Here is a 13,909-nt window from a genome sequence, read left to right as displayed (position 1 = left end):
AAGGCCGTATCTCCCCGAACACACTGCTGCGGGAGAGCGGGGCCTCAGTGGCCCAGGCCTGGGCACAAAGGGGCGGACCTCTCCATGTCTCCTGACAGGCTTGAAGGCAGAAGGCCTGGGTTCGGGGCTCTGCTTCCTCCTCTTGGCGTCCGGGACCTCAAACCAGAGTGGCTCAGTGAATTTCCTTTTTCCGTTGTTGCGCTGGCTGAGGGCCTTGATCACGGTCTCCCCGGCACAGGGATCTGGGCGCTCTGGGGCAGGTGAGGCTTGTCGAGGCTCCTCTCTGTGCTCTGGCGGGGCGATTTTCAGGGTCACCGGGCTGCGGACGAGCTGCGGGTGCCGGGCATGCCAAAGCCACCACTTCACGTAAGCCAGGGGAATGTCGGAAGAGCCCGGCCCAATGAAGCTCAGGAGCGGTGGCCTGTTGGGAAAGCGCCTCCAGATGTAGGCATAGTCCCAGCCAGGAGGAGCCGTGGGGAGGGGCCGGGTGCGGACCCAGCGCGGCCTGTGGACAAAGGCGACTTTGTAGCAGTCCTGGACCCCGGAGCGTCGGAAGCGTCTGGAGCGCAGGGCCCAGGGCTTCTGGTCTCGGGGCCAGCCCAGGAACCAGCTCAGATAGCTGCCCATGACAGCAGTGCAGTGGTCGGGACCTTTCCTTAGAAATTCAGCTTCCAGAAGTTTCCAAAGTCTGCGGCCAATGCCAAGTGTGTAGAGCTCGGTGACCGTGACCGTTGGCCTCAGGACGCCAGAAAGCACACAAAGCATCATGCGCTGGCACCCGCTGGCCATAGAATCCTGCACGAATCAGGCCAGTGTCTCGCAGACTCAGGGATGTTACGGGGCGCAGCTGCAGCGGGGGAGGGTAGCACCCAGAAGATCTCCGGGACCAGAGAAGCTCAAGCCTTATTCCTGCCTACTGATGGTGACAGTCACTTGGCTCTGGGCAGAGGGGCCTAGCAGCTGCCTCTACTTTTGTGCTTGACTGTTAAAGGTAGAGGATAAAGGCCAGGCGCGGTGGCTCACACCTGTAATCCCAGCACTTTGGAAGGTCGAGGCACGCGGATCACCAGGTCAGGAGATCGAGACCATCTTGCCTTACACGGTGAAACCTCATCTCTACTAAAAATACAAACAATTAGTGGGGCAAGGTGGCACATGCCTCTTGGGAGGCTGAGGCAGGACAATCACTTGAACCTGGGAGGCGGAGGTTACAGTGAGCCAAGATTGCACCACTGCACTTCAGCCTGGGCAACAAAGCTAGACTCTGTCTCAAAAAAAAAAAGAAAAAAGGAAAAGATAGAATTTCTGCTAGGTCCTGAAAACTGCAGATCCCTGTTGACAGAAGGGTGCTCTCTTTGATCAGTGTGAAAATGAACACAATAGCTTGGATACTCTTTCAAGGAAAAACAAGTAATTTACTCATATCAGTAAAGGTGATGTGTATTTTATTCTTCTAGGATGGGCATTAATGTCACCTTTTGCAATTTTGCTCTTAAGAAAACTGAGTCATTAGGTTTTGTTTTAGCACTTGGAATGTTTATTTTATGTGGATTTCCCACAATTTTCAGCCTTTGTATATCCATCAATAGATTGTCTCTCAACACTAATGTCATTTGTTTCACTTCATTTATTATTTATTTAAAATTATTGTGGCAGTTTTTGGGGAAAAGGTGATGTTTGGTTACATATGTAAGTTCTTTAGTAGGTGATTTCTGAGGCTTTAGTGCACTCATTACCCAAGCAGTGTACGCTGACCCCAATGTGTAGTCTTTCCTCCCTGACTCACCTCCCACCCATTTCTGAAGTCCCTAAAGTCCACTGTATCATTCTTATCCCTTTGTGTCCTCATAGCTTAGCTCCAACTTATGAGTGAGAATATATGATGATTAGTTTTCCATTCCTGAGTTACTTCACTTAGAAAAATGGTCTCCAGGTTCATCCAGGTTGCTCCAAATGCCATTATTTCATTCCTTAAGGCTGATTAGTATTCCACAGTACATTTGTGCTACATTTTTTTAATCCACTCATTAATTGATGGGTTTCTGGGCTGATTCTATATTTTTGCAATTGTGAATTCTGCTGCAATAAACATGCATGTGCAAGTATCTTTTCCATATAATGACTTCTTTTCCTCTGGGTAGCTACCCAGTAGCGGGATTGCTGGATCAAATGGTAGTTCTACTTTTAGTTTAGTTTTCTTTTCTTTTGTTTTTGTGATGGAGTCTTGCTTTGTCACCTACACTGAAGTGCACTGACCTTCGTCACAGAACTGGAGAAAACCACCTTAAACTTCATATGGAACCAAAAAAGAGCCTGCATAGTCAAGACAATACTAAGCAAAAAGAACAAAGCTGGAGGCATCACGCTACCTGACTTCAAACTATACTACAAGGCTATAGTAATCAAAACAGCATGGTGCTGGTAACAAAACAGAGATATAGACCAATGGAACAGAACAGAGACCTCAGAAGTAACACCACACATCTACAACCATCTGATCTTTGACAAACCTGACCAAAACAAGCACTGAGGAAAGGATTCCCTATTTAATAAATGGTTTTCGGAAAACTGGCTAGCCATGTGCAGAAAGCTAAAACACCAAAAGCAATGGCAACAAAAGCCAAAATAAATAAATGGAATCTAATTAAATTTCTGCACAGCAAAAGAAACAATCATTAGAGTGAACGGGCAACCAACAGAATGGGAAAATATTTTTGCAAGCTACCCATCTGACAAAAGGGCCAATTTCCAGAATCTACAAAGAACTAAAACAAATTTACAAGAAAAAAACAATCCCATCAAAAAGTGAGCAAAGGATATGAACAGACATTTTTCAAAAGAAGACATTTATGCAGCCAACAAACATATGAAAAAATGCTCATCATCACTGGTCATTAGAGAAATGCAAATCAAAACCACACTGAGATACCAACTCATGCCAGTTAGAATGGCAATCATTAAAAAATCTGGAAACAGGGATGTGGCTGGAGCTGCAGGCACGCAGGGTCAAAGACGCTGCAGACCCACGACGCGGAGCAGCTCGGAGGTGGTGAATAATAGCTCTTCAAGTCTGCAATAAAAAATGGCCTCCAATAAAATTACATGGCAAAAAATGGGAAATAAACAGAATGGAAAGAGTAAAAAAGTTGAAGAGGCAGAGTCTGAAGAATTTGTGGTGGAAAAAGTACTAGATCGACGTGTAGTAAATGGGACAGTGGAATATTTCCTGAAGTGGAACGGATTTACAGATGCTGACAATACTTGGGAACCTGAAGAAAATTTAGATTGTCCAGAGTTGATTGAAGCATTTCTTAATTCTCAAAAAGCTGGCAAAGAAAAAGATGGTACAAAAAAAAAATCTTTATCTGACAGTGAATCTGATGACAGCAAATCAAAGAAGAAAAGAGATGCTGCTGACAAACCAAGAGGATTTGGCAGAGGTCTTGATCCTGAAAGAATAATTGGTGCCACAGACAGCAGTGAAGAATTGATGTTTCTCATGAAATGGAAAGATTCAGATGAGGCAGACTTGGTGCTGGCGAAAGAGGCAAATATGAAGTGTCCTCAAATTGTAATTGCTTTTTATAAAGAAAGACTAACTTGGCATTCTTGTCCAGAAGATGAAGCTCAATAATTGTTCACTTTTTTATATATATTTATATATATATATAAAATTTGGGTCTTGTTTTTGGTTTATTAGTGTGACAAAATAACTACATCCAATGAAAATCAAGTTTGATATGTTCGTTTTGAAAGTAGTGTTGGAAGAGTTGTTGGGGGGTTTTTTGCATCCATAGCACTGGTTACTTTGAACAAATCAATAAAAGCTTTCTGTAGTTGCTTCCTTGATCAGAAAAGAACATTTGATACCATGGTATATTATTTCCTCTGCATTAAAGAACAGCTTTTCTAAATGTTAGGGAAAACGTCCATAGTCATTACTCAATCAAAACTTGTGTTCTCATAAGCCTAAGGACCATTCTGGGTTTTATATGTGTTTTTTTTGTGTGTGTATACATAAAATGCATATGTAAATTTTTTTATTTTTGTTTTTAAAGATTCACCAAAAAGTCACAAGTAAACCCATGTTTCTGAGATGCTATTATTCTGAGCAAAATAAGAGCTAATCACTTCAAGTTAAATTGAAATTTTTCCTGAAGCCATACATTTCAAGTATGTGAAGAAATAAGTGATTATAATTAATAGGGCAATTTAAATTGGATAATTTTAAAGCATCTATATCTATAAATGCAGATTTTTGTTGGCAAAATTCCTAAAAGGAACACTTATCACTACCATTACAGGAGGTTTCCCCATCCGTATGAGGAAACTAGACAAGTGCTAGTGTGTTTTAATTAGCTAAACAAAACTAAGTTAAATGAACATTTAAAAATCTGCTAGCAGGCCACTCCTTAACACACTGTTGAAATCCCTGTTGCTACATTAACTAAAAGGTCATGATTCACAGAACATCTAAGACTTGGTTCATAGAAACCTAATCAGATAGAGATGTTGGCTGTTTATGACCTGCTGACATAAATGTATGAACAACCTTTTGTAATCTAACCTATTGACCTGAATGTTTTTTCTTTACTCCCACTCATTCCTTACATGTAGGCTCAGTCTTTCAGTTACTTGCTTTACTGGTTCAACAAAAGCCAGGAAAACAACTTTGTAGTAATCAGAATGTTATCCAACTGTATATTGTTTACTTCATTGTAAATACTGGTGAACAGTGGTTAATAAATAGTTTTATATTCCTTTAAAAAAAAATCTGGAAACAACAGACGCTGGAGAGGATGTGGAGAAATAGGAACACTTTTACACTGTTGGTGGGAGTGTAAATTAGTTCAACCACTGTGGAAGACAGCATGGCGATTCCTCCAGGATCTAGAAATAGAAATACCATTTGACCCAGCAATCTCATTACTGGGTATATACCCAAAGGATTATAAAGCATTATATTATAAAGACACATACACATGTATGTTCATTGCTAAACAAAATGTGGTACATATACACCGTGGAATACTATGCAGCCATAAAACATGACTAGTTCATGTCCTTTGCAGGGACATGGATGAATCTGGAAACCATCATTCTCAGCAAACTGACACAAGAACAGAAAACCAAACATTGCATATTTTCACTCCTAAGTGGGTATAGAACAATGAGAACACATGGACACAGTGAGGGGAACATCACACATCGGGGTCTGTTAGGGGGTGGGGGATTAGGGGAGGGATAGCAGAAGGTGGGTTGATTGGGGAGGTGGGTACATTGGGGAGGGATAACATTAGAAGAAACCACCATGGCATGTGTATACCTATGTGACAATCCTGCAAGATCTGCACATGTACCCCAGAATTTAAAGTAAATTTAAAAAAGAAAAAACACCTCTGCAAGGACATCTTCCAGCAATTGCCTGTCCAAGCATATAGTGGTGTCAACCTTGTTATTGACCCTTGTGGCCGAGGACAGTTACCTCAAAACAATTATGTAATCCTTCTTACTTTTCCTCTAAAAACCACTGTCTTCCTTTACCTCCCTGAATATACAGATAGTTTGTTATGGCATACATATGCCCATTGCAATGTCTTCTTCCTGAAAAAATGTAATTTTCCTTTAGAGAGCCTCTCTCTTTTTGTTATTTAGATTGACACTCTCCTTGTTCCCTAAAAATAAACTGCTTGCTTTTTGTTGTCTAAAAAAACAGAAAAAGTCCAGGACCAGATGGGTTCACAGCCAAATTCTAACAGAGGTACAAAGAGGAGCTGGTACTATTCCTTCTGAAACTATTCCAAACAATACAAAAAGAGGAATCCTCCCTATCTCACTTTATGAGACCAACATCATCCTCATACCAAAACCTGGCAGAGACACAACTAAAAAAGGAAATTTCAGGCCAATATCCATGATGAACACTGATACAAAAATCCTCAATAAAATACTGGCAAACCAAATTCAATGGCACATCAAAAAGCTTATCCAACACGATCAAGTCGGCTTCATCCGGGGATGCAAGGCTGGTTCAACATCTGCAAATCTATAAACATAATCCATCATATAAACAGAATCAAAGACAAAAACCACATGATTATCTCAATAGAGGCAAAGAAGGCCTTCGATAAAATTCAGCCCTTTGTGCTAAAAATTCTCAGTAAACTAGGTATCAATGGATCATATTTCAAAATAACAAGAGCTATTTATGACAAACCCACAGCTAATATCATACTGAATGGGCAAAAACTGGAAGCATTCCCTTTGAAATCCGGCACTAGACAAGGATGCCCTCTCTCACCACTGCTATTCAACATAGTATTGGAAGTCCTGGCTAGGGCCAACAGGCAAGAGAAAGAAATAAAGTGTATTCAAATAGGAAGAGTTCAAATTGTTCCTGTTTGCCAATGACATGATTGTATATTTAGAAGACCCCATCGTCTCAGCCCAAAATCTCCTTGCTGATAAGTAACTTCAGCAAAGTCTCAGGATACAAAATCAATGTGCAAAGATCACAAGCATTTCTATACACCAATAATAGACAAACGGAGAGCCAAACCATGAGTGAACTCCCATTCACAATTGCTACAAAGAGAATAAAATACCTAGGAATACAACTAACAAGGGATATGAATGACTTCTTCAAGGAGAACTACAAACCACTGCTCAACGAAATAGGAGAGGACACAAACAGATGGAAAAACATTCCAAGCTCATGGTTAGGAATAATCAATATTGTGAAAATAGCCATACTGCCCAAAGTAATTTATAGATTCAGTGTTATCCCCATCAAGCTACCAATGACTTTCTTCACAGAATTGGAAAAAAAACACCTTAAACTTCATATGGAACCAAAAAAAGAGCACACATAGCCAAGATAATTCTAAGCAAAAAACAAACAAACCTGGATGCATCATGCTACCTGACTTCAAACTATATTACAAGGCTACAGTAATCAAAACAGCACAGTACTGGCACTAAAACAGAGATATAGACCAATGAAACAGAACATAAGCCTCAGAAAGAACCACAAAACTACAACCATCTGATCTTTGACAAACTTGACAAAAACAAGCAAAGGGGAAAGGATTCCCTATTTAATAAATAGCACTGGGTAAACTGGCTAGCCACATGCAGAAAGCTGAAAGTGGATTCCTTCCTTACATCTTATATAAAAATTAACTCTAGATGGATTAAAGATTTAAACATGAGGCCTAACACCATAAAAACTCTAGAAGAAAACCTAGGCACTACCATTCAGGACATAGGCATAGGCAAGGACTTCATGACTAAAACACCAAAAGCAATGGCAACAAAAGCCAAAATAGACAAATGAGATCCAATTAAACTTAAGAGCTTCTACACAGCAGAAGAAACTATCAATAGAGTGAACCAGCAACCAACAGAATGGGAAAAAAATTTTTGCAATCTACCCATCTGACAAAGGACTAATATCCAGATTCTGTGTAGAACTTAAACAAACTTAGAAGGAAAAAACAACCCCACCAAAAAGTGGGCAAAGCATATGAACAGACACTTTTCAAAAGAAGACATATGAGTCCAACAAACATATGAAAAAATGCTCATCATCACTGGCCATTAGAGAAATGCAAATCAAAACTACATTGAAATACTACCTTATGCCAGTTAGAATGGCAATCATTAAAAAATCTGGGGACAACAAATGCTGGAGAGGATATGGAGAAATAGGAATGCTTTTACACTGTTGGTGGGAGTATAAATTAATTCAACCATTGTGGAAGACAGTGTGGTGATTCCTCAAGGATCTAGAACTAGAAACACCATTTGACCCAGCAATCTCATCACTGGGTCTACACCCAAAGGATTATAAATCGTTCTGTTATAAAGACACATGCACACGTATGTTTATCGTGACACCATTCACAACAGCAAAGACTTGAAACCAACCCTAATGCCCATCAGTGATAGACTCGATAAAGACAATGTGGTGTATATACACCACGCAATACTGTGCAGCCATAAAAAAAGGATGAGTTCCTGTCCCTTGCAGTTACATGGATAAATCTGGAAACCATCATTCTCAGCAAACTGACATAAGAACAGAAAACCAAACACCACATGTTCTCACTCATAAGTGGGTGTTGAACAATGAGAATACATGGACACATGAACATCACACACCAGGGCCTGGGAGTTTGGGGGCTAGGGGAGGAAAAACAGGGGATGGGGGGATTGGGGAGGGATAGCATTAGGAGAAATACCTAATGTAGATGACAGGGCAATGGATCCAGCAAACCACCACCACAGCTCGTGTATACCTATGTAACAAACCTACACGATATGCACATGTACCCCAGAAGTTAAAGTATAATAAATAAATTTTTAAAAAGAAAAAAAAAATTAGGAGACAACAGATGCTGGAGAGGATATGGAGAAATAGGAATGCTTTTACACTGTTGGTGGGAGTATAAATTAGTTCAACCATTGTGGAAGATAGTGTGGCGATTCCTCAAAGATCTAGAAATAGAAATACCATTTGATCCAATCCCATTACTGGGTATATATCTAAAGGATTATAAATCGTTCTATTATAAAGACACATGCACACGTATGTTTACTGCAGCACTCACTGTTCACAATAGCAAAGGCTTGGAACCAACCCAAATGCCCATCAATGATAAACTGGATAAAGAAAAGGTGGCACATATACACCATGGAATATTATGCAGCCATAAAACAGGATGAGTTCATGTCCTTTGCAGGGACATGGATGAAGCTGGAGACCATTATTCTCAGCAAACTGACACAAGAACAGAAAACCAAATACTTCATGTTCTCACTCATAAGTAGAAGTTGAACAATGAGACCACATGGACACAGTGAGAGGAACATCACACACCGGGTCCTTTCAGGGGATGGAGGGCTAGGAGAGGGACAGCAGCGGGTGGGAGGATTGGGGAGGGATAGCATTAGGTGAAATATCTAATGTAGATGACAGAGTGATGGATTCAGCAAACCACCATGGCATGTGAACACGTGTGTAACAAACTTACATGTTCTGCACATGTACCCCAAAACTTAAAGTATAATAAATAAATTTTTAAAAATAAAAATGAAAAAAAATAGGAGACAACAGATGCTGGAGAGGATATGGAGAAATAGGAATGCTTTTACACTGTTGGTGGGAGTATAAATTAGTTCAACCATTGTGGAAGATAGTGTGGTGATTCCTCAAAGATCTAGAAATAGAAATACCATTTGACCTAATCCCATTACTGGGTATATATCTAAAGGATTATAAATCATTCTATTATAAAGACACATGCACGCATATGTTTACTGAGGCACTCACTGTTCACAATAGCAAAGGCTTGGAACCAACCCAAATGCCCATCAATGATAAACTGGATAAAGAAAATGTGGCACATATACTCCATGGAATATTATGCAGCCATAAAATAGGATGAGTTCATGTCCTTTGCAGAGACATGGATGAAGCTGGAGACCATCATTCTCAGCAAACTGACACAAGAACAGAAAGCCAAAAACCACACGTTCTCACTCATAAGTAGAAGTTGAACAATGAGACCACATGGACACAGTGAGGGGAACATCACACACCGGGTCCTTTCAGGGGGTGGAGAGTTAGGGGAGGGACAGCAGTGGGTGGGGGGATTGGGGAGGGATAGCATTAGGTAAAATACCTAATGTAGATGATGGGGTGATGGATTCAGCAAACCACCATGGCACGTGAACACCTATGTAACAAACTTAAACGTTCTGCACATGTACCCCAGAACTTAAAGTATAATAAATAAATAAATAAATAAATAAATAATACATCATGAAAATTTTTTTCAGAGGTCATCCAGGAATTTGCCACTGGTGCACTTCTACACATAAGATGGGTTATAGGGGGATGCTGCACAAAGGCACTCTATCAACAGTCCTGCCCTTCAACAAATGCCACTCCCCCCGACCAGTACCAGACGCTCTGTCACCTGGCATTACCTACTAACAGATATTGTATCAAGTCAGAAGCTTCATCTTGGTTTCCTAATGCAAGACTTTCTTGATTGATTGACTGATTGAGACAGGGTCTTACTCTGTCATCCAGGCTAGAGTGCAAAGGTGTGATCTTGACTCACTGCAACCTCCACTTCGATTTTGGCAATTCTCATGTCTCAGCCTCTCAGGTGGCTAGGACTATAATCATACACCACCACACCTGGCTAATTTTTGTATTTTTTAGCAGAGATGGGGTTTCACCATGTTGCCCAGGCTGGTTCAAACTCCTGGCCTCAAGCGACCCACCCACTGCAGCCTCCCAAAGTGCTGGGATTACAGGTGTGAGCCACTGCGCCCAGCCACAAGAGTTTAATTTTATTTTTTAATTAAGAGAATGCACTCACAAAACTAGGAGGAGAAGGAAATTGCCTTAGTATAATAAAGATCATATATGAAAATCCCACAGCAAACACTATACTCAGTGGTGAAAGACTGAGTTGCTGAAAGAAATTTTAAAACACATAAATAAATGAAAAGACATTCCATGTTCATGGATTGGAAAACTTAATATTATTAAGATGTCAATACTACCCAAAGTAATCCACAGCTTTAATGCAATCTCTATCAAAATAGTTTTCAGTGTGCAAGTCTTCTGCCTCCTTGGTTAATTTTTTTTTTTTTTTTATGTTATCGTAACTGGAATTTCCTTAGTTTTTTTTTTTTAATGTTCATTATTAGTGTATAGAAATGCAACTGACTTTTGTAATTATTTTGCATCCTAGTACTTTGCTAAATTTATTAGTTCTAACAATTTTTAAGTGGAGTTTTTAGGGTTTTCTAGATATAAGATCAACACATTAGCAAATAGATGATTTTACTTCCTTCTTCTCAATTTAGATGTCTTTTACAAGTACACCTTGTTTTATTGAGTTTCACTTTATTGCATTTCACAGATTTTGTGTTTTTTACAAAGTGAAGGTTTGTGGCAAACTGCATCAGGCATGTCTATCGATGCCATTTTTCTAATGGCCATGTGCTCACTTCATGTCTCCATGTCACATTGCAATAATTCTCACAATATTTCAAACTTTTTCATTATTATTATATCTGTTATGGTAATCTGTGATCAGAGATCTTTGATGTTACTGTAATTGTTTTGGGGGCACCATGAACCATGTCCCTATAAGATGGTAAACTTAATTGATAAATATGTGTGTTCCAACTGCTCCACTGACTGGTCATTCCTCATATTTCTCTCTCTTTGGGCCTCCCTATTCCCTGAGACATAACAATATTGAAATTAGATTTAAACGTAAGAGCTAAAGTCTTAAAAGAAAATGTAACAGAAAAGTTTCATGACACTAGATTTGGAATAATTTATTGGACAGATGCCAAAATTACATGCAACAAAAGTAAAAGTAAACTGGATTACACTAAAAGAATTCTGTGTATCAAAAATTATCATGAACATAGTGAAATGGTGACCTATCTAATGGGAAAAAACATTTGCCAGTCACATATCTGACAAAGTGTTAACATCCAGAATGCTCTTTAGAGCTCCTACAGCTCAACAACAAAAACAAATAACCTGATTAAAAATGAGCAAAGGACTTGAATACAAATTTCTCCAAAGAAGATATACAAATGGCCAACAAGAATATGAAGATACTCAGCAGCACTAATCATTAGGAAATTGCAAATCAGAATCATAAAATGTTACCTGATACCCATAAGGATGGCTAGTATCAAAAAAAAAGCAGACAATAACAAATGTAGGCAAAGATGTGGAAAAATCAGAACCCTTGTGCACTGTTGTGAATGCAAAGTAGAGCGGCCATTTTGGAAAACAGTATAGCAGTTCCTCAAGAAATTTAAAATAGAATTACTGCATGACCCAGAAATCCCACTTCTGGGTTGTATATATATTCAAAAGAATTGAAAGCAAAGTCTTAAAGAAATATTTGTATATGCACGTTCACAGCAGCATTAGTCACAATAGCCAAAATGCAGAGGCAGTGCAAGTGTCCACCAACAGATAAATAAAATGTGGTATATCTATTTAGTGGAATATCATTCAGCCTTAAAAAGGAAAGCTGGCATCCTGGCACATGCTACAACATGGATGAACCTGGAGGGCATTATGCTAAGTGAAATAAGCCAGACACAAAAGGATCAATATTGTATGATTCTACTTACATGCGGTACCTAGAGAAGTCAAATTCATAGAGACAGAGAGTAGAATGGTGCTGGCCAGGGACTGGGGGTAAAATAGGGCATTGTTGTTTATCGATATGGAGTTTCAGGTTTTCAAGATAAAAAAAAGAGTTCTAGATATTGGTTACACAATACTGTGAATTTAATTAACACTACTGAACTGTACAGTTAAAAATGGTTAAGATGGTAAGTTATGTTAGGTGTATTTTACAATTAAAACTTTTTCAAAACATTAAGAGAACTGGATATTGTAATTAAAAGACAGCAAGATAAATGAAGTAATGGTAAGAAATTGTGCTGGAAACATAGAGAAGCTGAAAACAAGTAAGCAAACCCAAAAGCATTCTAAAAGCTAGAGCCCCAAGGAAGGCCACCGGCTCCCATTTGAGGTAAACTAGCTGCCCATTAATCTGGTCCCCAAACCATACACAACATAAAAACCAATTCTTGTTGCTTAAAGTGAAAGCCTGGCTCAATGAATGGGAGAAGGGATGTTTATACTCCATCCTATGGAGGGTCAGCCCTCCACAAAATGAGCAAAATAATCCCTTTCCATACAACAAAGATTGAAAAACAAGTTTCTTCTTAATTTGGAAAAAATTTTAAACATTTATGTTCCCCTATATACACATGTTCCCTTTTATATCCTACATATACAATATACAGGATATGGCAAAGAAAAACTGAAACTCAGAGATGTAAAGCAACTTCCAAGATTTACAAATTGTTAGTCCTTCAAGGACAACCTTAAATCCAAAGGGGAACCCACTGGACACCCAACAGAGGAGTAGGGAGGAGCCACCAACCTGTACTTGAAATCTGAACTGAGCTTGTAATACCAGGGGGAGTGGATGCCTGTTATAGTATATATAGCCATATGGGGACCCAAGACATGCTGTTTCCTTTCCCCACACCCGGTCCCTTGCTGCCATACACATACCTGTGAAACAAGCAATTTGAATATTACCATAATGAAATCTATGCATTATAACTCTACCACAGTGCTCTGTAATATATTGCCAACACGGTTATTAAGCCTCCTCTAATATTTCAACAGATTGCAAGCAGCTATTTTATGAGAGGGTAGAAATAAATATATTGGAATAAGGAGGAAAAATCTTAGAAATCAACAAGACTAATTTTCTAATTAATAGAGGAATCTCACCCAAAGAATTTCAGACAGGTAGGTGCCTGTCATCTGCTTGAATACTTCTAATTGCAGAGAATGTCAATGCCTAGCAAGATAGCCCATTCTATTTTTGAGCAGCCTTAAAGAGTTACAAAGTCCCTTCTTATATAGAACCAATAAACGCCTCCCTGTAACTTCTACTTTTGGGCCTGAGCCTTATTTTCTTAAAACTGAGAGATTATTTAAAATTATGTAGGTTTAAAATGATCCTGGATCATTTGAAAACACTTCTATCGATGACCTGAGGTAACATTATTTGTTTGGAGGAAAATGGAAGTCCCACAAGTGAGTAAATAGCTGGTTAGTGAGCACTTGGGCACAAAGTTCCTACCCTGAATGAATTAGATTTTGGAGGTCAGATTAACAGCAAAATTATTTTGCTAGTGAAAAATAGCTACATCGTGTTCAATAAATTTTGATTGCATAAATATGCTAGCTCTGAAAAAAATCTGTCATCTTTGAACAAGAAAAAGATGACCTGTGAATTCTGGTATGAATTTTTAAAGAAAATTTCCT

At 39.2% G+C, this 13,909-nt stretch overlaps 2 protein-coding genes across 6 annotated transcripts in view; one reads left to right on the top strand and one right to left on the bottom strand.

Moving 5' to 3' along the window:
* The window catches only part of MTUS2 (microtubule associated scaffold protein 2), a 797,713-nt gene that overhangs the window by 606,782 nt on the left and 177,022 nt on the right, over nucleotides 1–13,909 (bottom strand). The gene's annotated exons all lie outside the window — the stretch shown is intronic.
* LOC135268793 (chromobox protein homolog 3-like) lies at nucleotides 3,046–3,860 on the top strand. Its single transcript, XM_064361787.1, has one exon. The coding sequence runs from the start codon at nucleotides 3,083–3,085 to the stop codon at nucleotides 3,632–3,634; it is 552 nt and encodes a 183-aa protein (XP_064217857.1). The 5' UTR covers nucleotides 3,046–3,082; the 3' UTR covers nucleotides 3,635–3,860.

The sequence above is a fragment of the Aotus nancymaae genome, unplaced genomic scaffold (assembly GCF_030222135.1).
Source record: "Aotus nancymaae isolate 86718 unplaced genomic scaffold, 86718_ANA_hifiasm-v0.15.2.pri h1tg000043l, whole genome shotgun sequence".
Taxonomy (NCBI): Eukaryota; Metazoa; Chordata; class Mammalia; order Primates; family Aotidae; genus Aotus; species Aotus nancymaae.
This window is presented reverse-complemented; position numbering and strand designations above follow the sequence as displayed.